The sequence below is a fragment of the Eulemur rufifrons genome, chromosome 7 (genome assembly GCF_041146395.1).
Source record: "Eulemur rufifrons isolate Redbay chromosome 7, OSU_ERuf_1, whole genome shotgun sequence".
NCBI lineage: Eukaryota > Metazoa > Chordata > Mammalia > Primates > Lemuridae > Eulemur > Eulemur rufifrons.
Window position 1 is genome coordinate 62,511,117 of NC_090989.1, and position 25,691 is coordinate 62,536,807.

General features: G+C 39.5%; 1 protein-coding gene across 1 annotated transcript; it reads left to right on the forward strand.

Moving 5' to 3' along the window:
• The first annotated feature begins 466 nt into the window (after window positions 1-466).
• POGLUT1 (protein O-glucosyltransferase 1) lies at window positions 467-21,800 on the forward strand. The gene is made up of 11 exons (XM_069472665.1): window positions 467-551; window positions 1,254-1,344; window positions 2,453-2,596; window positions 6,477-6,612; window positions 9,843-9,964; window positions 14,740-14,799; window positions 16,334-16,433; window positions 18,471-18,529; window positions 19,403-19,570; window positions 20,292-20,348; window positions 20,805-21,800. The coding sequence occupies exons 1-11, from the start codon at window positions 467-469 to the stop codon at window positions 20,959-20,961; spliced, it is 1,179 nt and encodes a 392-aa protein (XP_069328766.1). The 3' UTR covers window positions 20,962-21,800.
• Window positions 21,801-25,691: the final 3,891 nt, after the last annotated feature.

Here is a 25,691-nt window from a genome sequence, read left to right on the forward strand (position 1 = left end):
TGTTCAACATATCTATGCTATTTAATAAGAGGCAGTTTGATGTTATGGAAAGAACTGTCTAGCCTCGGTTCTATGACAAGGCAGTTAGTGGTTGTGCCACTAACCGTGGAGCTGTTGGGCAAGAAACATATCCTCTCTGACGTACAGTTTTCTGGCTGCAGAGAAATAATATGTTTTCAATGTCATAGAATGTAAGGAATTATCATTAGTAGACTTATTTTCCCAGAGGATGACAGGGAAGGAGGATAGTCAGCTGGTCCATTTGTACATTCTCCCCAGCTTCCTGGCGCTGCACTCCGGGGAGACTCCTCTTCAGGCCTGGGGACTGGAGGAGGGGGTGCGGGGCAGCGCGGCCATCTTTGTGCGGGGCCCACCGCCCTTGTGCCGCGGTGGCCACCGCCATCTTTGTGCGGGGCAGCCCTTCCGCCGGCGTCGCGGCGGGGAATCCGTAGTGGGTCGGCTGGCGATGGAGTGGTGGGCGAGCTCGCCGCTTCGGCTCTGGCTGCTGTTGCTACTCCTGCCGCCAGCGCAGGGCCGCCAGAAGGAGTCGGGTGGGTTCCCGGCAGGGCCGAGCCTGCCGCTCGGGCTCGGGGTCTGGCCGGGCTACGGAGGCGCTCCCCGCCCCCTCGCTCCCCGGCGCCTGGAGGATGCTGTGGCCGCTGTAGCGCAAGCTGGGCAGAGGGCGCGGGGCGCCTTGGAGAGGACAGTGAGGGTGTCTGGGTCCCTGCTCTTGCGCAGGACCCTGGTCCTCCAGAATTCGCAGCGCTAGGGAGGAGTGGGAATTGCCCTGCTCACCCGCAGGCAGTATCGCCCGCGCTCGGCTACTTTGTACCTCCCTAAACACTCTGGGGGAGGACGGGCAACTACATGTGTGTGCGCGCGCGGTGTTTATATATATATGTTGTCAGAACAGATGAAGGGAGGATTTAGTGTTTCTAGCTTTTAATTGATCCATTATATGTGGCTCAATTTGAGTAGTAGAAGGCGAGAATCCATGTCACTATCCAGTTTATCCATAGTCTTCTGAGGGCTGGGCATTAAACTTGGGATGTTGATGGCCCAGGTAGAGGAGCAGACGACGTGAGCGCTGGAGAGTTACAGGAAAAAAATGTTTCCAGACGTTTCGTTTCTACCCGTGGGATAGGAAGGGGATTTCTGAAAGTTTTGGTCTCTGTTGGTTCTGTCTGCTGCTGCTAGCAAATACGAATGCTCAGGGGTACTTGATTAACTTTCATTTATTTAACTATTTGAAGGTTCAAAATGGAAAGTATTTATTGACCAAATTAACAGGTCTTTGGAGAATTATGAACCGTGTTCAAGTCAAAACTGCAGCTGCTACCATGGGTAAGTTCTCTTCTTTGATGTGTCTTTGAGAGTTTAGTTCTTGTAGCAGAAGTACCCTAATATCCAAGAAATACCTTGGTTGCAGTGGTAAGAGAGCCAACCTGTTTTGAGAGCAGAAAGGGCCTCATGTGGTTTTCTTACTTCTAGGGAATAAAAATGCTCTAGAATAGGAGAGGCTCAAGTGGTCTCAGCATTACTGATGACTACCTGTGGGATTTAGTGCATGTGTTTGTCTGTTTCTCCCACTGGACTGAAAGTTTCTTGAGATCAGGATCTATGTCTTATTTGCTGTTGTATCCCAGGTGCTGGCCCTCAGTAAGTGCTCAATAAATACTGTTGAAGGAGTAAACCTATTTATCAATTAATCTAATCCTAAATTTCCTGTTGGTTTTCTTTGAAGAATGCACATCAGGGCTGGGATATGGTATGTAGAAAGATAACTTTGAAAGCAGACTTGGGTTTTTGTCCCTGTACTCCACTAATTACCCCTGTGACAAACCACTTAACTTCTCAGTTCTCAGATTCCTCATCAGCTAAATAACAGGGTTCTTTTGGTTCCTTTGCTATGTTACTCTGACTCCTCAAAAATTCATCTGATGTTTATGATACTTGTTGAAAACTCACTATGTAGTCAACTTTAAAAGAGATGCAAAATAGTGTCCTTTTCTGATTACTGCTGTCAGGCTGCCAGAGTATGTGGGGGTGGGTATGGGCCAGAAAGACCAGAACAAGTGAGTCAAACAGTATTAGACTACAAGGCATAACCTGTACCTTCTCTGGGATTCGGAAAGGGGGATGTCAGTAGAACGGCAGTGACTGGGAGGACATGGGTAACAAAGGAGGAATTTGGAACTGGCAAGGGAGGGACAATCCAGATAGAGGGAGGAAAGAGAAACATTGACCTACTTTTTATTTTTTGTGGCTTTATTGCATTTGATGTTTCAAGTTATCTATGGTGTTTCTGGGAGAGAGTTGCTCATTCCTGCCCTCTATTCTTTCCCTCAGCTTACTGTGTTCTCTAATACTAAACCTAAATGCACTTAGGAATTAGGTGGAACTGTATCCCTCTCTTGGCCTGCTTTCCCTGACAGTTCCCATTCTTTCCCAGTGTCATAGAAGAGGATCTGACGCCTTTCCGAGGAGGTATCTCCAGGAAGATGATGGCAGAGGTAGTTAGACGGAAGCTAGGGACCCACTATCAGATCATTAAGAACAAATTATACAGAGAAAATGACTGCATGTTCCCCTCCAGGTAAGAGTTATGAGGTAGATACCTCTTCTGACTTTATTGCATACAAGCTTACTTGATACTGGTCTTAAAGAGAAGCTAATTCAGGGGACTGACAAGTGAATCCTTCCTCACCTTTCAGGGGAACTACAAAATAATGACCAGCTTTTCTCCTTGTCTGGGAATTTTTCTTGCCAGCTCCTCTCCCAAGCCTGTCTCCTCTCTCTTTTAGAGGCTTGGGCACATCACTGGTTGTAGTAGCTATAGCTCTGCCCCATCTTACTTCTCCAGATATCGTAGCTGCGGGACACAGACTGATGAGGCCTGGGAGGAGTGAGCTGGACTGAAGGAGGAGGAGAAGCATAGGTATTTACTGAGTGTCTGCCATGGGCCAAGACTGTTCTAGATAGTGAGTATTTGAGGAGAGATGACAGAGTCAAGAGCAGTAACTGGGGCTGCAGACTATACCAGCCAGGACTTCAGGTGTGAGAGTTGAGGTGACATCAGTGGGCTGAGGGCCGAGGGGAGCAGGCAGGGTCATGGACTGAGTCTGGCAGTTGGGTTTAGGCAGCATTACATATACCAAATGATAAACCTTCTTTTTGTAGTCTTTTTTTTTTTTCATTTTTGTTTTTGTTTTTGTTTTTTGAGACAAAGTCTCGCTCTGTCGCTCAGGTTAACCTGAGTACAATGGGTGTCATGATAGCTCACTGCAACCTCAAACCCCTGGGCTCAAGAGGTCCTCCTGCCTTAGCCTCCTGAGCAAGTGGGACTTTCTTTTTGAGAGACGGGGGTTTCACCCTTGCTCAGGCTGATCTCGCACTCTTGAGCTCAAGGGATCCTCCCACTTCGGCCTCCCTGGAGTCTTTTATTTTTTTAACTCAAATCTTTATGAAAATTAGAAGGTGTAAAACGCAGAGGGTATAATATTCCCTTAGCTACAATCCTCTTTCTAAATAATCCCTATTCTGTCATTAAATGTAAAATAAATGTACAGTGTTGCAAAAAAAAAAAAAATGCATCCATTTGGACATAAAAGTTTATAATACTTGTCTTTACAATTTTATTACAAATTAACATTATACCTGCTGTCAAAAATATGTAAAAACAATAAAAAAGAAAGATCACTTAATATCTCACAACCCTAAGGAAATCAGTTACATTTTGGTTGTCAGGTATTAGGGGGAAATAAGGTGGTAGTGGGTAAAGTCCTTGACGTATTTTAAACATTTGTTTCATTATTTGGGATAATAATAGAGACTTTAAGTACAAATTGTGAGCATAGGGGAATTTTTAATTTCCACACATAAGAAATAAAATACAAATGTAGACATTTTTGGACTTTGAAAGCTTACCCAATATTTAATAGTTTGCTGAACAATTTAATTCCCAGATGAAATGAAATGCTTTCAAAGTTTCTGAAAGGCACAATTCTCTTTTTCCTGACCTTAGCATTTTGATTAGAATTATGAGCTTAGAAATATTCTAAAGGGAACACAGGATCTTTAATTAGCAATAAAATAATTTCTATTTCCAATGACACTGCAAATTCCCTTTCTCGGCTACATACACAACTAAGGAAAACAAAGACAGACAAAATACAAGTAGAATGAAATATTCAAACCTACTGTCCTTAATGAAATAGACACAGTCGTACTATATCTCAAAGATTCCCATCTAGCTACAAATAATATCATTCTAGGCCTAGACACTTTTAACTCAGCCAGTTTCAGAAACCTATATGACATTTTAATAATTTAGTTTTGAACAAAATAAAATATAAACTCAGCATTTCAAGGATGAGTGGAGAGATTTTACTGAGGGACCAGAGGTCCATCTAATTAATGCTAGGGAGAAGTCGTTTGAAAGATGAGGAGTTATGATATTTTTTAACAACAGCTTTATTGAGGTGTGGTTGACATAAACTGCACATATTTAACATATACAATTTAAATGTTCTCATAAGAAAAAACAATAAGTGTATGAGGTAGTAGATATATTAGCTTGATTCATCATTCCACAGTATAAACATATATCAAAATGTCACATTATACCACATAAATATATAATTATTTATCAATTAAAAATAAACTGTATATTTTGATAAATTTAAATGTATGTTTATACCAAGATAATGAACATACCCATCACAACTAAAAGTTTCCTTGGGCTTCTTTGCATTTCCTCTCTCCTGCCCCTCCCTGTCATGCCTTTCCCCCCACCCCCACCCCTAAGCATCTACTGATCTGCTTTCTCTCGTTACGGATTATTTTCTAGAGTTTTATATAAATGGAATCATAAGATATATGAGAAAGTGCTCTTTTAAAAGCCAAATTGTGAAAGAAAATACAAGTGTTTTAGCTGTAATGTATAAATTATTCTGCACCAATTTTTTTGATAACTCAAAAAAATGTTCAGTGAAAAGGAAATTTCTCTTGCATCTTAGACACCTCTAGTCCCTGAGATTGCATCTCAAAAGACAGTCAGAATTACAAGTTTCTTATATGTCCCTCTAGAAATAGTCTATGCATACACAAGCATCTAAACTCATCAACAAATTAGAACATGCTTTATCTTCTGTTCTGCAGCTTACACTTCTTTTCAACATAATAGCAGATTTTGAGATTGTTCCATAAAGTACATAGAGAACACCTTACTCTTTTCATGGCTGCATGTTAATCCATTATATGGAATTCTTTATTCAATGCTCTATCAGTGGACACTGCAATTATTCCTCACCACGCCCCTTTAATTTCTGGCTAATGCAAACACTAATGCTGTAGTGAACATTCTTATACATATACCTTTGAACACTCACGTGAACATATATGTAGGCTAAATTTTTAGAAGTAAAATAACTAGGCCAATTAATGTCTTTTTAAAATGTTGACAAATAGAAGCAAATCGTCCTCCAAAGAGGTTGCGCCTATTTACACTGCCGCCACCCTTGTCTCACATACTCTGAATGGACCTCACCCCCTTACCAACACTGTGCATTATCAGACTTTTTGATCTTTGCCAATCTGATTGGCAAAATTGGCATCTAGTTTCATTGGCATCTAGTTTCATTGACATTTCTTTATAATACAGTTGAGCATCTTTTCCTATGTTTATGAACCATTGATATTTTTTGCAGTTATTTCCCCATATATAAAACAATATTTAAATCAGTCATTTCCGTGCTGCCAGAAAATTATGACCAAGCCTTGGAATGCTACCCCTACTATAGTGATGGTCACAACCTCAAAGAATAGGGCAGAAACAAGATAAACTGTCAGTGTATCTTCTCTTTCTTTCAAGAAATACTCTGAGGATTCCCAGGGAGTCTAGTCAGAAAGTTATGTTACAATATTCATCATCATGTACATAACACTTTTTCTGGCTTGCAGAACTGATTTTGATATTGTTCTGTATTCAGGTTGAAGGTAATGAAAGATTTTCTATCTTTTCTCGTAAACTATAAGACTTATAGTGGAAATAAAAATAGTGTCTTTGTAGAAGCAAGTCAAAGGCACACAGTTAGAAAATTAACTTTTCAAGCTCCTGTCAGAATTTGTATCTTACTTACTAATTAAACTATTCCATATAAGGGAAATAAAGAAAAAACTGGAATGAATAGAGGAGAAGTGATAGGAGTAGCAATAATACTTCCTTCAAAGCAATGATGATTTATTTGCAAAATTTTATTAAGTATTGTAAGCTAGAGCAACTTAGCTAGGAACAATAACTTGCACCATATAAAAAAGTGAATAGTTGCTTTAGCAGCACTGCTTTCAGGAAACTTTGTGGTAGACTGATGATCTGAACACTGGCTTGTCTTATTCTAAAGTGTGAATATGACCCTGTCTTATCCTAGAGCCTGCCGGAAATGCTCTGGTGAATTTTTGGTATTTCCATTTGACAGGTGTAGTGGTGTTGAGCACTTTATTTTGGAAGTTATTGGGCGCCTCCCTGACATGGAAATGGTGATCAATGTACGAGATTATCCTCAGGTTCCCAAATGGATGGAGCCTGCCATCCCAGTCTTCTCTTTCAGTAAGGTAAGTATGGGAAGAGCTAGATAGAGGAATGGAGGGTGGCCCTCTAGGGTATGAGCAGAAGGTCATTTTTTCTGTGACAGAGACTGATGGGTAACGGTGAGGATGAGGCCTGAGGTTGAGGAATGGGTCTGTGTCCCTGCTAGCTCCACAGTGGTTGAGTAGTAAGACTAAGGAGATAGAGTTGAGAACCTGTAAGTAATTTGAGTAAGATTGCGTAAGTGTCTACAGTGCTAGGGATGGAGGCTAGGGAGTGAGAGGCCTAAGGAACCTACAAGAAGTTGGAGGTGGGGTTCATAGATCCTACAGAGCATGGGAGAGAGGGGTCGAAGAAAGCTCATGGACTTGGAGTTAGGGAATACCTTCATTCAAATAATGTTTACTGAGCTTCTATAATGTATATATCAGCCATGGTGCTGGGTATCATCTGTCTTCTCTGTCACCAAATCCCAGGGGTGACAGAAAGTGAACATGAAGGTGCCAGATTACTCCACAGGATTTGTGTCCAAGCAGTGCATTGAGAGGATAGGCCACTTACTGTGTACTTACTATGTGCCAGACACTGTTCTAAGCTTTTTACATGTATTAACTCACTTGATATTCAAAATAAGCCTATTAGATAGATCATATTATTGATATTATTATTTCCTCCATTACAACGATAAGGAAACTGAGGCATAGAAAGATTAAGTAAACTTGCCTGGGGCTGTAAAGAGGTAAAGTAAGCATTCAGACTCATGATCTGTCTCAGGAGCCCACACTCTTAAGTATTGCACTGTACTTCCTGGTTCTTGCTCCCAAAAGACCCACTAGGAAGTAAACAAGAACTGATAAGACAGTGTAAATGCCAAGAGTAGTAACAGTTAAATGAGAGAGCTCCATGATTATTCAGAATTGGGTATATTATTTCCTTAAACTAAAAACCCTAACAATGTGTATCCTGTAGAAAAACAGAATTTGGGGAACTGAAGAGGGGTATGTGGGAGGATAATCTTTGGGTCTCACCACAGAGGGTAGGAGTAGCTAGGACGTACCTGTAGGCTTCGTGAACTTGGGACAGTGAATATCTTGTTAGTGCTCATGTTTCTGGACCACCAGTCCATGGCCTGTTAGGAACTGGGCTGCATCACTGCCTGAGCTCCCCCCTACCCCAACTCCAGTCCACAGAAAAATTGACTTCCATGAAACTTACGAGTGATGGTGTGGTGGAGGGAGTTGGGGGAGGGCCTGCACAGGAGGAGTTGAACAGCAGTGGGAGCTAACTAAGCTTCATCTGTATTTACAGCCACTCCCCATCACTCACATCACCACCGGAGCTCTACCTCCTCCCCCAACCACCCTGTGGAAAAATTGTTTACCATGAAACTGGTCCCTGGTGCCAAAAAGGTTGGGGACCATGGATGTAAATAGGGTATTGGCTGGGATGGGCCTTACTTCCCCAGAGACTAAGTATGAAAGCATTAGGAGGCAGGGGTGGGGAAGCTGGAAGAAAGTGGATGGAAGATTCTATGGGGTAAGAGTGAGTTTAGGAAAACTTTATGGACTTTGGGAAAAGGAGTACCATCTCTGATTTGGTTTCTCCAAAGCAGAAGGACCTTTTATCCACACTTTTTTCTTTATCAGTTTACTTTCTCTCTAGATTTGTTTATTTTCTATATTGTAAGTAGGCTGAGGCCACATTTGTTTTGCATTCCCATGGTTTACCTTCATTTCTCAAAAGTGCTTGGTCCCATTGTTTGTCACGAAACTCTCCTAGAACAGATAGAGGCTCCCATGTAAGTCAGTATGGACTTCATGTTTGTTATTTGTCTGTTGTTTCTGTGAACCATAAAGTATGACCATCAGTATGCTAACTTTCCTTTCATCTTTACTTCCCTCCTATTTTTTTTAAATCAGTGACTCCTAGCTTCCAAGGGAGGGATTTTAGTCTGTAAACTTTAGAGTTAATTGTGCAGCTGCTATTGAACAACTGTTAATGTGCTTGATGAATCACATACTTTTTTTTTTTTAAGTATTTGAGAGAAGGCAAACAGCGTACTATGCATGTAATTCCAATGGAAGAAACAGTAGAGTTAGAGGTTTATCAGTAGCCAGATTTTCAACAGAAGTAACCATAAAAAGGGAACAAATGGTTTCACACTTTCTTCAAACGATGTGTAATAACACTCCTCCCACATTCTGCCCACTGGCACTTCTGACTCCATCAATGAATAGGCAAGGATTTACTGACTGGCCAATGTAAGCTCCACAGTGCCACAGTATTAGGTAACACTAGCTAACACTTACTGAGTACTTACTATGTGCCAAATACTGTTCTAAGCTTTTTATATGTATTAACTCATTAAATATTCAAAATAAGCCTATTAGATCATATTATTCATATTATTGTTTTCCCCATTATAATGATAAGGACACTGAGAAATAGAAAGATAAAGTAAACTTGCCTGGAGTCATAAAGAGGTAGAGTAAGCATTCGGACTCACATGATCTGTCTCAAGAGACCATACTAGAGGGCCAGAGTGCAGTAGTGGCATCATTGTAGCTCATTGCGACATCAAACTCCTGGGCTCAAGTGATCCTCCTGCCCTGGCCTCCCAAGTAGCTAGGACTACAGGTGTGCACCACCACACCCGCTAATTTTTTTTATTTCTAGTAGAGATGAGATCTCGCTTTTGCTCAGGCTGGGCTCCAACTCCTTAGCTCAAGTGATCCTCCCGCCTTGGTCTCCCAGAGTGCTAGGATTACAGGCGTGAGCCACCGCGCCCAGCCAGGAGCCCACACTCTTAACCATTGCACTGTATTTCCTGGTTCTTGCTCTCAAAAGACCCACTAGGAAATAACCAAGAACTGCTAAGACAGTGTAAACGCCAGGAGTAATAACAGTTAAACAATGAGAGAGCTCCATGATTATTCAGAATTGGGTATATTATTTCCTTAAATTGAAAATCTTAACAGTGTTTATCTTCTAGAAAGTGGAATTTTGGGGAACTGAAAAAGTTGACCTTTAATGTGATTCTAAATTCTGGAATTTAGTGAGTCCAAGAATTTTAACCCATTGTCACTTTTGCCTTTTAATGTCTAGAATCTAGACTTTGTAAACTTGGTAAAATAGATCTTTTGGCAGTGTGACACAAGACCAGGTCCTTGTCCACATCTTGTGGCATGAATGCAGTTTGCCTCTTCTAACTCTGTTCCAAGACTGATTTAGAATGACTTTTATGTTTTTGTCGAAGACATCAGAGTACCATGATATCATGTATCCTGCTTGGACATTTTGGGAAGGGGGCCCCGCTGTTTGGCCAATTTATCCTACAGGTCTTGGACGGTGGGACCTCTTCAGAGAAGATCTGGTAAGGTAGGTCCTTTAAAGAGGTTTTATTTTTTTTCCTCTTTTTGGGTTTTCTTGAAATGAGCGGTAGAATATAACCAATTATTTACTTTAAAATGACTAACTTAAGTTAAAAATAAAAGAATACTCGTTATAGCATAAGAAATTTTGTACATGTATAAAACTACATATCCATAGGAAAGGGCAGAAAAATCTATCCTAAACTAGCAACAATGCCTGTGTGGGAGGGAGTATAGGAGCCTTTTTTTTTCTTTAAATTTTTCTGTATTGTTAAGATTCTTTAAGAGTGAATTTATAGTGTTCTGTTTCTTTATTGCAAAAAAACAAAGAGTGAATTACTTTTATAATAAGAAAAAGTAAATGATCGTGTTGTAGGGGAGGATAGAAAATTACTTGGAAGAACATAAATGTATTTGATAATTGACAGCCTAGTACTTTAGGCAGGTATGAGGGAGCATAAATGTTCCATCTCTACCTCAAGTACAAGCTGATTCCAGATCCTGTCTGATTCATGACTGAGACATGCCTTGGCCTGCTGACTCCCTCCTGCTATCATTTCAGAATTTAGATTGTGTAGGTCATCCAAACTGTAGGTATTTCTTACCTAGCTACATTTTACATTAAAGATTCAAACAACTTTGGTTACTTAGGGAACTTCTAGAAACACAGTCTTTATAGGTCTTCTCTCAGGTATAAGGAAAACTATAATTTAATTCAACCTTATTTTCACAAATATATATCACCTTTACTAATTGTGGCTGAAGATTCAAAGGGGATTAAGAGAATCTTCCCTTTCTGAGGAAACATAGGACTGCAGTCCTCTGTGGTGGTTAGAGTCCTTTGGTTAAAAAAAAATTCTCTTCTACAGCAGGTGTAATTTGGAAATTTAAAAAACAAAAACAAAGAAAAACTTAGTCTCAGACTTCACAGAACTGGAATTGGAAATTACCTTTATCCAGTCAGTCCTTTATTTCAGGGACAAGGGAATGAATGCCCTGAGAGGTTAAGTGACTTGGTCGAGGTCAGAGGCAAATCCGGGCCTGAAGTCCAGGTTTCCAAGTGCATTACCCTCTCTACTTTACTAGTTAATATTACCTATGTTCTCCCAACACTGAGATCATCATTTCTTGTTTACTTTTTGGTTTTGAACATGAGTTTGTAGGGACGGGACGGAAAGGGCCTGTCTTTAAGCTTTTTTCTTTAAGTTATTCTTGGCTTATCCTTAGTTTTCTAATCCTTTTTTTTTTTTCCAGATACTTGCAAATACCCTTTTCACATTGTTCCTTCTTTTTGTAGCTCTTTTACCACTTGCTATACAACTACTTTGTTTTCAAAATCTTTAAAACCATGTAAGTATATACTCATAAAAATTTACAAATGTGTATAACTCAGGCAAATTTTTCCCTCACTAATTAATATTTCTAAGTAATTTTTCCATATCAGTACCTAAGAATTGACCTCATTATTTTTTACTTTTTTTTTTTTTTTGGAGACAAAGTCTCACTCTTCACAGCAGCCTCAAACTCCTGGGCTGAAGGGATCCTCCTGCCTCAGCCTCCCGAGTAGCTGGGACTACAGGCATGTGCCACCGTGCCCAGATAATTTTCTCTGTATATTTTTAGTTGTCCAGCTAATTTCTTTCTATTTTTAGTAGAGATGGGGTCTCGCTCTTGCTAGATTTGAACTCCTGACCTCAAGCAATCCTTCTGCCTCGGCCTCCCGAAGTGCTAGGATTACAGACGTGAGCCACTGTGCCCAGCCAAACTTCATTATTTTTAACAGTGGCATAGTATTCCATTGCATGGATAATAATTTACTTCATTATTTCCTTTATGGACAGTTAGGCTGAATATGTAATATATATAATTTGTTGTTTTCTGGACTATTCGAGAGTATGTTGCATCCCTTATGACCTTTTATCCCTTAATACTTTAATGTGGATTTTCTAAAAACAAGGATATTGTCTTTCATAACTACACTACAAATAGAAAATTCAGGAAACAATATTGATATAATACTTAATTGTCCCAATAATATCTTAGATAGCATTTCCTCCCTCCAGTACAGGACACATCCAAGATCACAGATTGCATTTAATTGTCATGTCTTTTTTGTTTTCTTTAATCCAGAACAGCTCTTCAGTCTTTCTCTTTGATGGCTTTTTAAAGATGTTCTTTAGTTTTGCTTTGTCTATTCCCTCATGATTGGATTCAGTTTATGTATTGCTGGCCCAATTGCCTAGATAAGTGATTTTGCGTCCATGAACCCCTCATTAGTGATGTTATTCAGTTCCTCCACTGTGTAGTTATTATTTTCTCCCTTGTAAACTCATAAGCAATCTTTAGGGAGATAGAGTATGTCTTAAAATCTAATCTTACACGAACATTTTTTTCCATTTGATACCTTCCCCTTTTGTTCAACTGAATTGATTCACAGGTATAGAATTGCAATTTTTTTAGGCCCTCCATTCAGAATCTCCAGCAATGTGAATTCATTTTGTACTTTGAAACTTTAATAATCTGCTTGTTCATTTATCTGCATTGATTGATGTCTGCCTGCCATTTTTCCGTCTACTTATAATCTTTTGGGGCTTTGTCCCCAATGACTTACATTTACTCTATAGAAGAATTCAGTGTTCTTACAGATTTAAAGATTTCAGTTTTTTATTGTCAGAGAGGGTTTTAAAAAGAGAGAGTGTCAGGTTGTGGTGGTGGCCACTGTTAGCACTCACCTGGAGAAAAAAAGTCCTAACATAGGTCTCTTGAGGAGTGGGTAGGCCACAGAGAGAATGAAGGAAAGAGAAAACAGTTAAAGTCTGTGTATATTAAACACAGCTTTCCCAGGGTCCAGGGAAATGAAGAGAAGTAACTTTGAGTATAAACTGATACATTTTTTTGTTAGGTAGTTTGGCAATAGATATCAAAATTGAAAATGTATACTGTATATTCTTTGACCCAGCCATTCTACATCTAGAATGTATCCTGAGGTTTTAGACAAGTATACAAAGATGTATGTACAGGATGTTCACTGCTCTGTTGTTTCTTAGAGCAAAAAGTTGGAAAGTACCTAAAGGCCCATCAATAAGGGGTGAAGTAAATTATGACATGAGTATAAAATGAAATACTGTGCATAAATGGAAAGGCAAGGTAGAATGGGGCTTAAAAACTGGAATCTGGGTTCAAATCCTGGCTCTTACTATTATAGCTGCATGACTCTGGGCAAGTTGCTTAACCTCTCAAGGACCTCTTCTGTATAAAATAGGTGTAATAAAACTTACTGCATGAGGTTGTGAAAATGATTTGATATATATAAAGCACTTAGAACAGTATCTGGAACATAGTAAGGTACTACATAGGTGTTGGCTATTATTATTATTTGTAATATATTTCCTAAAAAGAATGTTACTTAATAGCATGTATGGCATGATTTCTGTTAAGTAGAGCAAGGTTTCTCCGTTTTGGTACTATTGACATTTTGGGCTAGATAATTCTTCGTTGTGGGGGCTGTCCTATGCATTGTACAATGTTTAGCAGTATCTCTGGCCTCTACTTCCTAAATGCCAGTAGCAATTCCCCAGTAGTGACAATAAAAAAATGTCTACGGATATGGCCAGATGTCACCTGGGTCAGGGGGAAGGGCAAAATTACCCCCATTTGAAAGCCACTAATATAGAAAAATGATTGGAAGGAATTCTTCACTAAAATGTTCCATTGTTACCTGTGGATAGGGAGATTCCATATGATTTTTTACTTTTATCTTTATACTTTTCCATTAGAATTTTATATAATGAGCATGTAACATTTTTTCCACCAGTAACAAAAAAAACCCCAAGAAATGCAGTGCAATAGTGTTTATATTTTGGTAGGAGGAAGTATGGGGGAAAACAAGAGATAGTGCTAGCCTTGGAGTGGAGAATCAGGTAAAGGTGATCCAGCAAGAAAGGGCTAGAGGATGAACCAGGTTAGCTGAGGGTAGAGACTGAGGGCCTGGAAAACATTAAGCAATGCTCTCAGCTGGGTGAAGATGAATAACATGGCACTGTGTGTATCTGAAAAGGACACATACCTCAAGAGTTTATATCCTAAATTCCTCCATTACTGTAATACAGTCCACCAATCCCTCATTAACTCCAGTTCAGCCTTCCCGTCTTTTTTCAGAAGAAGATGCTGCGCAGACTTCTTTGCAGGGAGGGTTCCTATGAAGAAAGTTAAGAATAATGCATCTGTGAGCTAGCAGTTTCAGTAAGGCTGGTCATGGTTATGTGTACTAAGACCTGAGTTTCAGGGGTATAATCTTTATAGAACACTTAGTACAGTTTTAAGAACACTACGGTGCTTTGCAAATATCAGACTAAATCTAATGACACCTACCCATCGAAAACATGAAATTAGACAGTGATTGCCCTTTTATTCAATTTCTGATATTTCTTGTAGTTGTCTTCACATATTAATTTTATCATTAGCACTCTACTTAAAGTAGAGAGGAAATCCTTACTGTACCGAATTAAATAGCCCTATACATGTCATTCAGGGTTTGTGGGCTTTTCTTTCAATGCTGTTAACTTACCAGTGGGGCAACAGATGTATAGATATAACTGGCTAGCACCTCCAGAGCAATGAAACAATAACAACAGGGACCACAGTAGCTTTTAGGACTCTTTCCTTTGAGTAGCCTTCATCAGACTTACTTAAAAATATAAAGCTCTGAACTAATCTTCAGAAATGGTTAAAACACATCCTTATATAGTTGAGAAAAAAACTAATCAAAATCTGTACTTGTAGGTCAGCAGCACAGTGGCCATGGAAAATGAAAAATTCTACAGCATATTTCCGAGGATCAAGGTGAGTCTATTTTCTGATATTTGACAAAGATATTTTTCCAAGTAATGTACAGTGTAAGTAATCTTGAGGGTATGATGAACTCTCTAGGTCAAAGGGAAAGCCAATATAACTAAGAAATAAATGTGGAATCACAATTTTAAACTAGAGAAGAATTCAGATTATTTGCACAAATCACTCTTAATTGAACTGAAATTCAAAGAAGTACAGTTCATCCATCTAGTCATTGAACAGATATTTACATGTTGCCACAAGTGTATTGGGCATTGACTGGATAATTAATGTTTAACAGAACAAGTTGTAGCACCAGCGAATGACTTAAATTCACATACGTGAAATAACAAAAGAATACAGTATAAAAAATAATAATGTTGAACAGAACAGATGGGTGTCTTCTTGTTTATAGCTTCCTGGGAGTAGCTTATGATCATGCCATGGTCACTCTGCTAGTTAATGCAGAGCAGGACTCATCATCAGGTCTCCTCACTGCCTTTCTCATCAGAACAGACCATGTGGCTGCCAAAATGGTTAAGAGCAGAGACTGAGACAGGTGAAAATGGAGAGGGAAGTGGGCAGGAAAGAGAGGAGGGGAATGGAAAGATAGTTATATGGAGCTGTGTCATTCAGCTCAATATTCCCAATGCCAAGAACAGTACATGTTATATATGTAGATATACAATAATTATCTGGGGAACAGATGGATAGAAAAGATTATCAAGGGAGAAGCGTTTTGTGGCTTTTGCAGTGAGTCCTTGCCAGAGATTACACCCTCTATTTGCCCTCCTTTTTGCTTGGGCGGTGAACTTCAGGATGCAGATGGGCCAACCACCCAGCCACTGCTTCCTGTTCCTTACCAACTTCTTTGATTCTTAGACCTTGAGATTACAGATTCTTAACTTGGAGCCCATGTCTGGGCTTCCAGAGTTTTAGAGCCTCCTTGAAATTATATGGGGATGTGTGCATTTTTCTGGGGTGGGTGATTAGTCCATAGTTCTTACCGGATTCTCAAGGGATCCACGACCCCTCACATATCAAAACCCTCTGCTACTTAGACTGTAGCTAGGACTTTTTTCCACATACATTCTTCAGGTTTTTAAGTCCTTTAGTTTTTGAGGTTTGTTTTTAAAGTTAAATATTGTACTAGACTTTACAAAGCATATACATCACAGGTCATGTAGCTGTTTTGGTGAGTGGTGATTACCTACTCACACAGCCGTGAGTACTGGTGATTATAGAAGCTACATGAACTTTCCTAAAAGGGAAATCATTCCCTGGGATACAGCTATAGTGACCAGAACAACATACCCTGCAAGACCAGATGCAAGCATCCCCATCTCTGAGGGTACAGTGGGACCAGCCCTGGACTACCTAGATGCTGCAGTACCCGGTATCCCACTCCTGCGCTATCACAGAACCAGTGAATTGTCCGCCTGGGCGCAGTAATTGCATTGGACCCCAGTACTGCTCACCTTTCAGAGACTGGGAACAGTATTATGGTATAGGCCATACAGTTTTATGTCATGTGTTTCTTTTATAGGACAAGTCCAGAACGAGATCCTCTCATTCTTCTATCTCGGAAAAATCCAAAACTTGTTGATGCAGAATACACCAAAAACCAGGCCTGGAAGTCTATGAAAGTAATTACTAATCATCTGACTAGAACTACAGCAGTGAACATTCTCATTCAAAGAACATTGCCACCTGGGTAGAATTTGAGATTAAGTTTCCACTCAGTGGTGAGATGCATATGGAGAAACTTCCATGAACGAGAATTAGCACACATGTAAATTCTTCTTATTCAAACTCAGATTGCTTTTCTGGCCATATTATGATTAGTATATTATATTACTTTGAAGGTTTAAACCAGAGGTCACAAACCTTTTCTGTAAAGGGCCAGAATGGTAAATATTTTAGGCTTTGCAGGTCATATGGTCTCTGTTGTAGTTTGTAGTTTTTTCCTTTTTTTTTTTTTTTTTTGGAGACACAGTGTCTATCACCCTGGCTAGAGTGCAGTGGCATGATGATAGCTCACTGCAGCCTCAAACTCCTGGGCTCAAGCGATCCTCCTGCCTCAGCCTCCCAAGTAGCTGGGACTACAGGCACATGCCACCACACCCAGCTAATTTTATCTATTTTTAGTAGGGATGGGGTCTCACTCTTGTTCAGGCTGGTCTCAAACTCCTGACCTCAAGCAATCCTCCTGCCTTGGCCTCTCAGAATGCTAGGATTATAGGCGTGAGCTACCACACCCAGCCGTAGTTGTTATTAAACTATGTTATCACAGCACAAAACCAGCCATGAGCAACATGTAAACATTTTGAGCATGGCTGTGTTCTATTAAAAGCTTTATTTATGGGCACTGAAATTGGAATTTCTTGTGGTTTTCACGTGTCATAAAATATTCTTTTGTTTTTTTCCCAGCCATTTGAAAATGTACAAATATTCTTAGTCCATGGATTATACAAAAACAGGCAGTGGGTCATGTTTGGCTTGCGGGCTATCGTTTTCCAACCCCTGGTTTAAACCAGTAGTTTTCAACCCTAGCTATACAATACAACCAGAGAGCTTAAAAAATGAATCACATAAACCAGAATCTCTGGGAATGGGGTCCAGGCATCTTCATTTGTTTAAAACTCCCCAAGTGATTCTAAGGTAAAGTCAGAAATTGGGACCTTTGGTAGAGAGTCCATTTCTGTCCTCTTAACTCTGTGACTTCTTGCCTTAATCCAAGAATTTAAAGCCCTAAATTTCCTCATCTGAAATTTCTATATGCCATATGCGGATGCTATGAGAAAAAGCTTTCAACGTCTTGGAGGAAAACTGAGTAAATCTGAGATGCGTGTATTATTTGATACAGTTTCAATCAAATAGGAGCAAATGAGTTTAAGACACTTTGTTAAATAATAAAAATATTTTAAAGAGTGTATTCATTCAGCACACAAGTAGTTGTCAGCATCTACTGTAGAAAGTTGCAAAAGCAAAGAAGACTTGTTCCCCTCCTCAAGTTGAGTATCTGCTAAGGTGGATAGGATGTACATGGGGGTCTCAAACTCAAATGCCCCCGGGAGCCAGCACATGATGCAAAGGAGTGAGCAAGAGAGAACATTCACAGTTCCTGTTGATTGCTGCCAAATGGGAAGAGGAGCCCAGTTTACCAGATCTTCCTTTTTTGTTTTTCTCCAAGAAAAGTTGGAAATTTGGAGTTTTGCAAGATATATCCTACCACCTATAATGCTTATTGAATACTTATTTTTAAATACTTTGCATGCCCAGCAAAATTTGTGGGCATGGGGGCTACACCTCTAAGCCCACCAGCCAGCACTTGTGACTTTGTGTGTGTGTAATTTACACAGTGAAATGTGCTGCAGGCTGTGACCTCTGAGTTCAAAGGAGGGCAACATGGCTTCAGGTGAGCTTAAACTCTAAAATCAGACAGACCGGGGTTAAAACCCTCGCTCTTCTATTTAGGATCACGTGACCCTGAGCAAGTCTCTCAAATTCTTGAAGCCTTGCCTTGTGCATTTGTATAATGGGGACAATAATGTCTCCTGAGTATGTTTATTATGAGGCTTAAATGTGATAATGTTGATGAAATGTTTAACGAAGCTTGCTGCACAGTGGTCACCAATAAATGCTATTACTACTAATACTAATAACTTTCATTTCACATAAAGGATACCTTGGGAAAGCCAGCTGCTAAGGATGTCCATCTCGTGGATCACTGCAAATACAAGTAAGATTTCTAGGACTCCTGACTCTCTTAGTTTGCATATTGCTTTTGAAGTATAATAGCTTCACTTTGGGTGAGAACTTTAATACAAAGGCCCAGCTAGGGTGTATGAAAGTCACATTAATTCATTTAGCTGGCTTTTCCTGAGGGCCTACTGTGCACTGACCTGAGTTCTATGGGGACTGTAGAGACAAATGGAATATGGTCCCTGCTAAGGGGCTAAGGGTAAAAGCAACTCTGGCTGGAGACGGTATGTGCATGAGAAATGCTGATAAGAAAATGTTGTTCTTTTCTAAGATAGCCTTTTTCTGGGGGCATTTCTGTGAAAATTGATTAGGTTTGCCTTGTTTTCCTCTCCAGACTTCAGGATGATGTCCTGGAAACAGGGGATGCCTTTGACAAGATGGGGCACACTAGAGGAAAAACAAAGGCTTTGGAGAGCCATAGCTAGTTAGAGACATTAGGCCTACATAAGCTTGTGAAGTTTTTTTTTCACTTCTGATTTTTGACATATGTCATTGAACATTCCTGTATTTTCTCAAGTATGTCCCAAATCTACAACGGACCATCATTTCCTTCTGAGCCTTGTATCCTTCCTACCCAGCACCCCACTCCTGACCCTATCTAGCCCTGTCTGGGGAAAGTATCCCCTCTTTCTCTCACCTTGACATTCCTAGAACCTGTAGCCCCAACTCTGGAAAAGCGTAGAGTTTATAGAAACCTCACAGGGACAATGATATGTCCTTAAAAACTGAAATTGGAAGATGGGAGAGGAATCATAAAAGGAGAGAAGGGGAGGAGGGAATAAGCAAAAAAGAGTCATCTTTGTGGCAGCAGGTGTATAGTAGCAAATGTATTTTGCTCTTTTTTCCCTAGGTATCTGTTCAATTTTCGGGGTGTAGCTGCAAGTTTCCGATTCAAACACCTCTTCCTGTGTGGTTCGCTTGTTTTCCATGTTGGGGATGAGTGGCTAGAATTCTTCTATCCACAACTGAAGCCATGGGTTCACTATATCCCAGTCAAAACGGATCTCTCCAATGTCCAGTAAGCAGCTGTCTCCAAATGCAGAGTTTCTAATGACCCTTGTAATCTGCCTTTTACATCCAGCCATTTAGGGCATTTACTCCTGATGATTTTTTCCATTGAAAGCATTTTATTTCTTTTATTTGGTTTGCATATATAATATTGCATTATTATCCAAGTAGGTTATAAATGGTATTTAATTTGAAAAAGTGCTTTAATCCTGGTTTCAAATGAAACATTCAGACACCATGAAGTAAGAAAGCTCTAATCTTTCAAAGACTAAAGATAGGGATATTTGATCTTGTTTTGTCAAAGGGATTTTCAGATATAGCATGAGAATTGATCCCAGTGAAATTTAGGCAGGTTTTCTCTCATGATGAGAGAAGCTAGGAATAGGTATAGAGAAGGGCCAGAAGTGTGAACCCAGTTCCCTTTTCTGGGGGGCCAGAGCAAGAATTTGGAGACAAGATGAAATAGTCTATTCTACAATGGGCTGCCTATAGCCTTTGTGTGGGCTTTTTTGTTTGTTTGTTTTGGTTACTATTTTCTTCTTGCGAGGACCCTGATATCTTTGCTTTAAGGAAATAATCCATCATCCATGTATCTATTAAGATTATCTATTAATCTATTATTATCTATTGTCTATTAAGATTAATCATACACCTTAATCTGTGGTCTTTCTGATTTAGTACCAATGAGCTTGGTCTATTATTTCAGAGTCTAATAATTCTTTTCATTTTAGAGAACTGTTGCAATTTGTAAAAGCAAATGATGATGTAGCTCAAGAAATTGCTGAAAGGTAAGTTATGTTCATTTTCCCTTTTTCACTTTACTTTATCATCCCCATTTTGCCCTAGCTAAAGTTATCTGAGTATTGTTATCATGGTGATATCTATATTTCATCCTCATTATACAGAGATAACTCAGAATTAAATCTGTGCTAGGGGAAAAAATACACAAACATTCACATATGCTCCAAGCTTTATAGAAGTAGACTGAAATTTGTGAGGTAATTAAGTACTTTTTATGATCATTGGCTGTTTATATGTTTGTTTTTAAGGAAAATAATGTTAAGTTCTATTGCTATATGCATGTGTGTAGATATGATGGCTATAGGGTTAGTTCTGAGGTTCAAATTGAATTAATTCATATAAAGTACACCAAATATTACTTGGCACAAGTAAGCACTCAAATGTAGGATATTATTATTATTCAGTTCTGTGCTTTAAAATATTCTTGTTAATCTTGTCTCCAGGGGAAGTCAGTTTATTATGAACCACCTGCAGATGGATGACATCACCTGTTACTGGGACAGCCTCTTAACTGAATACTCCAAGTTCCTGTCCTATAATGTAACAAGAAGGAAAGGCTATGATCAGATTATTCCCAAAATTTTGAAAACTGAACTCTAGTAGTCATCATAGGACCATAGTTCTCTCTGTGGCAGCAGACCGCAGATATCCTATGGTAAGAAGCTTACCATGAGCATGGCACCTGAACCTTGAATACCTTTATGGAGCCAAATATCTGGTTTTCTTTATCGTGCTGCACCCAGAAAAACTCTTGAGAAAGATCCAAAATGTGTATAACACACAGATATGAAGCCACTCAACTCTGACTGAATAAGGACCAGAAATCATGAGATGTGAATTTTGGACCCAATTCTACCTTTCATTTTTTTAGGACCAGTCACAGCCTGTGCCTCAGATCATCTGCTGTGTATGTCCATCACTGTGAAATTGACTTGTGTCCATGTGATGATACCCTTTGTCCCAGTATTTGGAGCAGAAAATTCATCACTTGGAACTAGTACAACTCATTGCTGCAGCACTGAAGTTATTCCAGGCTTGAACTCTGTTGCTTTATTTTTACTGTAGGAAACCCTATGGGATTTGTGAAAAATACTTGGGGATCATTTTGTGAAAGGTCTAAGGAAGCAGTCGTTGTGCCACACAATGATATAGTAGTTCTTTTGTAAAAGCATAAACTGTTCTTACTGAGGAGGTTTCTATAATGCTACATAGAAAGGAGCCAATTCCATGAGTAATTATTGCAGTTGGATTTCAAGTTCCCTTTTTGTGCCTTCATGCCCTTTTTATTGTATCTCTAAAGGAAAAAAAACGACAAAGACTTCTTAATAAACTTAGGAAGTGGTCCTTACTCTTTAAAGGAACAGTACATAAAATGGCAACTCTTCCTTACCCTTTGCACACCCTTAACATTGTTCTTTTTTAAATTGGCCATAGCTGGGTTTGTCCACACTCTGAATGTTTTGCAGGGACTACAGGGAGTCTTCATATGTGAACATGGAATTCAGTTGGTAGCTTAGAACATTCAACTTCAACTTCAAAACAAATAGAGAAGGTATTTGTTTTTGTGCAGATCCATGTTGGAGTGTCTCCTTTGTCCTTTTTTCCCTTTTTGAAAAAGACATTTGGGTAGTTTAATCGCTCAGGGTACTCTCCCTTAGTCAAAATGAAGAAAAATATTTATATTAAAACTCTGTAGTCTGATGACTTAGAACCATCCTTGACCCTTATGCCCAACATTTCCAGAAAGAAATCAGCACTTTTCCTTTACCTTTTAAGAACTGTTCAGTATTAACTGGTTTTAAAATTAGTAAATGTGAGATTCAGACACATAAAATCGGAGATTTTATTCCGTTTGTCACAAATGTATTTGGCCTTTATAACTCCCTTCCACAAAATTTTAAGTCTAAGGACCTTAGAAAAGTTGAACATCCCTTGTAAGGAATAAGGCAGATGTTTAATGTGGGATTGTTTTTGGAGTACTAACAAATCACAGGGACTGTGTCCTTAGGTGCTATAAGTCTAGCCATCCAGATTTCTGAGTTGTACTACAGTTTTTGCCTTGTCACTATGAGGCCCTACTGGGTGTAATCATTCTCTCTGTATTTTAATTTTCCTCTCACCAAAATAGGATCAAAATTTGTTCTCCTTTGGATTGGCAGCTGAAGCTTCATATCCCTGGGAATGTTTCCCATTTAGCTTCAAGTGGCAGCTCAAACATGACCTTCTCTCTGAATCCTTTCTTTCATTTCTCTAGACAGTTAGGGGCTATCATAATACTTTGCTCAGAACTATATTATATGACCTTGCATTGCACTGTAGTTACTTGACTGTTTCTCCTACTGTTCTGTGAGCTTATTGACGGGTGGGGATCATGTTTTGCTCATCTTGATGTCTCCATTATCCAGCACAGTGCCTCACACAGAGTGTATACTAAAGAACTGGTGGTTGGGTGGATGGATAGACGGACACAGTTGGTTTAACTAGATCCTATTTACAGTTTTCCCAGCCACTGGCTCCAAGGGGGATTGGATAAGACCTTAAGAATTGGATCAGTGCATATCCTCACCTGCCCTTTGAAGAGTCAATAAGGGCGTCTTTGTCTTTAAATACAGCAAATGTTATTCAGATTTTATACTTGTTTTTCTGTTTACCTCAGTATAGATGATCTGAGGTTGGTGTATAACAATATGTAAAATGTATGTTTTTGAAAATAATTTGTTTCCCCACAACTTTTAAAGATTTTTCTTATCATAAATATTAGCTTGGTCCCAAACTCATCAAAGAGCTAAGGTCACATTTCTCTTGAAGGAAAGGTAGTGATTTAGTTTATTTGAAAAGTGGTATACTTGGATAACACGAATAATGCTTTTCCTTTCTTTATAGTCTAACTCTTTTAGGTCAGATTCTCTTAGTTGTTAAGACAGACTGCCTCTAGCTAGTTTAAGCAAAAGAATTTATTGAAAGTATATGATGGCATCTCATGGAATCTAAAGAAGTTCCATAGGTTGGAGGAGTAGAAACAAGGGTAACGCCAGGGATCTCAGCAAAAATTTTAACTGTTTCTAGAGTGCTGCTGTACTGCAGTTCCATAGACTGCTAGGCTCTGTCTCTCAGCCCAAAATTCTCAAGAGAAAAAGATTTAATGGGCTCATTTGTCAGTTCCAAAGAGTTCCCTACATTTAACCCTTAGACTAACTACAAACAAGGGCACACACAGATACACAAAAACCTATCTTTACATGCAGGATCATCTTACTGCATCTGGAGGTAAAGGGTTGTGGATGGAACAGAGGGTTAGAATTACAAATCACTCATTTAATATTTATCAGATAATTCTTGAGCCTCTACTCTGCACAAACAGTGGGAGTTAAAAAGTTTACAAAAGGCTCATTAACCTGAAGGAGCCCTGCTGTTGAGTTGATAAAGCAAGTAATATGAGAGGCATCATAGGTAGAAGGTGATTAAGACAGCATGAATGCCAATTATTCGTAAAGACCATGTGGATTTGGAGTTAAGAGAAAGAAGAAATTTTCAACCAGGGCAAATGGGAAATTTTGTGGAGGTAAAAACTGATTTACACTTTAAAGGATGAGGAAATGAAGTGGTCTTTGGAGTTCTCAAACTTCATTCTCCCTACCTGTGGAAATGGTTTATGTCATATATAACAAAATGTGATATATGTAGCAAAGGTAGTACTTGCTGAACCTGGCAGGGAAAGGGCTCACCCAGTACTGTGCTATTGGATTCTATGAGCAGACCTCAGCAACAAAGGCTAAGTGGAAGAATGGTGCTTCCAGATACAGGGTGGTGACTGTACTGAAGACCTTCCCTGATGCAGTTTCTCTGCTGGCAAATACACATCCTGGGGACAGGAGAGCTGTTTGTGAAACACTGGTCCAACTAAACCCCATAACTCCTTTGGCTTAGAGTTGCTCTGAGGCCTTTCAGAAAGAGCAGACCACAAGAGTATTTCCCTAGTGGTAAAAGAAGGTAAACCCTGAGGGCTTAGGGAAGTAGGAAACGCAGTTGCGTGACAGAGTGAGTCTGTGAGGGCTGAGATGGAACAACAGCAACAGTGTGAGCAGTAGCCAAGGCACTGAGGACTTAGGGAAACTTACAGATGAATTTTTAGTTACCCAAAGGAGAAAGCAGTTATGGAGTTAGGGAAATTTGCCTGTTAAAATGATCTCATGTATCTACAGGCTAGTGAATCCTGGGGGCATTAGAGTTGTATATAAATGAGTTCATCAGTATCTGCAGAACACCCACCCAATCCCTCTTCCCCATTCCAAGTCCTCCCTCATGCCAGAATGATTCTGGGGTCATTTTACGCATTTAGCTGTTTCTACAGGTAGGCTAGACAGGCTGTATAGCCATTTTCTTGGGACCTTATCTTGGTGCCCACCTCTACCTAATAAGCAGCAACCTAGAGCCACAAGTCAGGGGATCTGAATTCTTCATTCGACAAGTATTTACTGAACACCTACTACATGCCGGATATGGTGCTAAGTCCTGGAGATACAGAGATGAATACATGTGATCTCTGAACGCAAGGTTAACCTATGGAGACAGATCAACAAACAGGAAATTATGATGTAAATGTAGTAAGTTCTATGATGGGTGCTGAATCTAATCTTGCCTCCCAGAAATCTTCGTGGCACTGTCAGTGCTTCAGCTACTCACTCTAACCAGTCACTTCTCTGGGCCTTATCTATAGAATTTCCAGCTATCAAATTCCAGAAGTCTATTTACTGTATTCTACTAAAGAGTGCCGCAATTTTGAATTACAACTAGAAAGGAATAAAGGGGATAAAAATTTTGGCAAAGAGAATAAGGGAGTATGTTTGGTAACTAACAAGGATTAAATTAAATTACACATACCAGTTTGAGAATATTTTAAATGTGTGCATTTTAATGAAAAGTGTACTGCGAATCATATATTATTAATAGCAGTGGCTGTAGTGATGGGAAACTATTGCAGAAAAAACAGGATAGAAATTCCAGAAATTCTACCTTTCGAGAAGCAGTAGGCATATGAACTAAGGGCAATGCCAAAAGCCAATTCTTCAAAAAAAGTGTTCTGGAAATCTTGGTGTAACTGGCACCAAGACCACCTCCAATGCCTCGGACCTTCCGGAAACCATAACTGACAGGCTATGAAAGGACCCCGCCCAGCCTGGGAGGCGTCTCCAGCTGTGCCAGGGAGGGTTGGGCTTGTTTCTGAGCAATTGCCTTTCCCTGTTTACCTACTCCACTTGCATTGAACATTGCACTTTATGTGAGATTTCTGGCATTTTAGATACGCTAAATCAAGCTGAGTGTAACTGGAC

Coding starts and splice junctions, on each gene's coding strand:
- POGLUT1 (XM_069472665.1), top strand. CDS start 467: ATGGAGTGGTGGGCGAGCTCGCCGCTTCGGCTCTGGCTGCTGTTGCTA. Junction 2,597..6,476: donor GACTGCATGTTCCCCTCCAG/GTAAGAGTTATG, acceptor TCCATTTGACAG/GTGTAGTGGTGTTGAGCACT. Junction 20,349..20,804: donor GCTCAAGAAATTGCTGAAAG/GTAAGTTATGTT, acceptor TCTTGTCTCCAG/GGGAAGTCAGTTTATTATGA.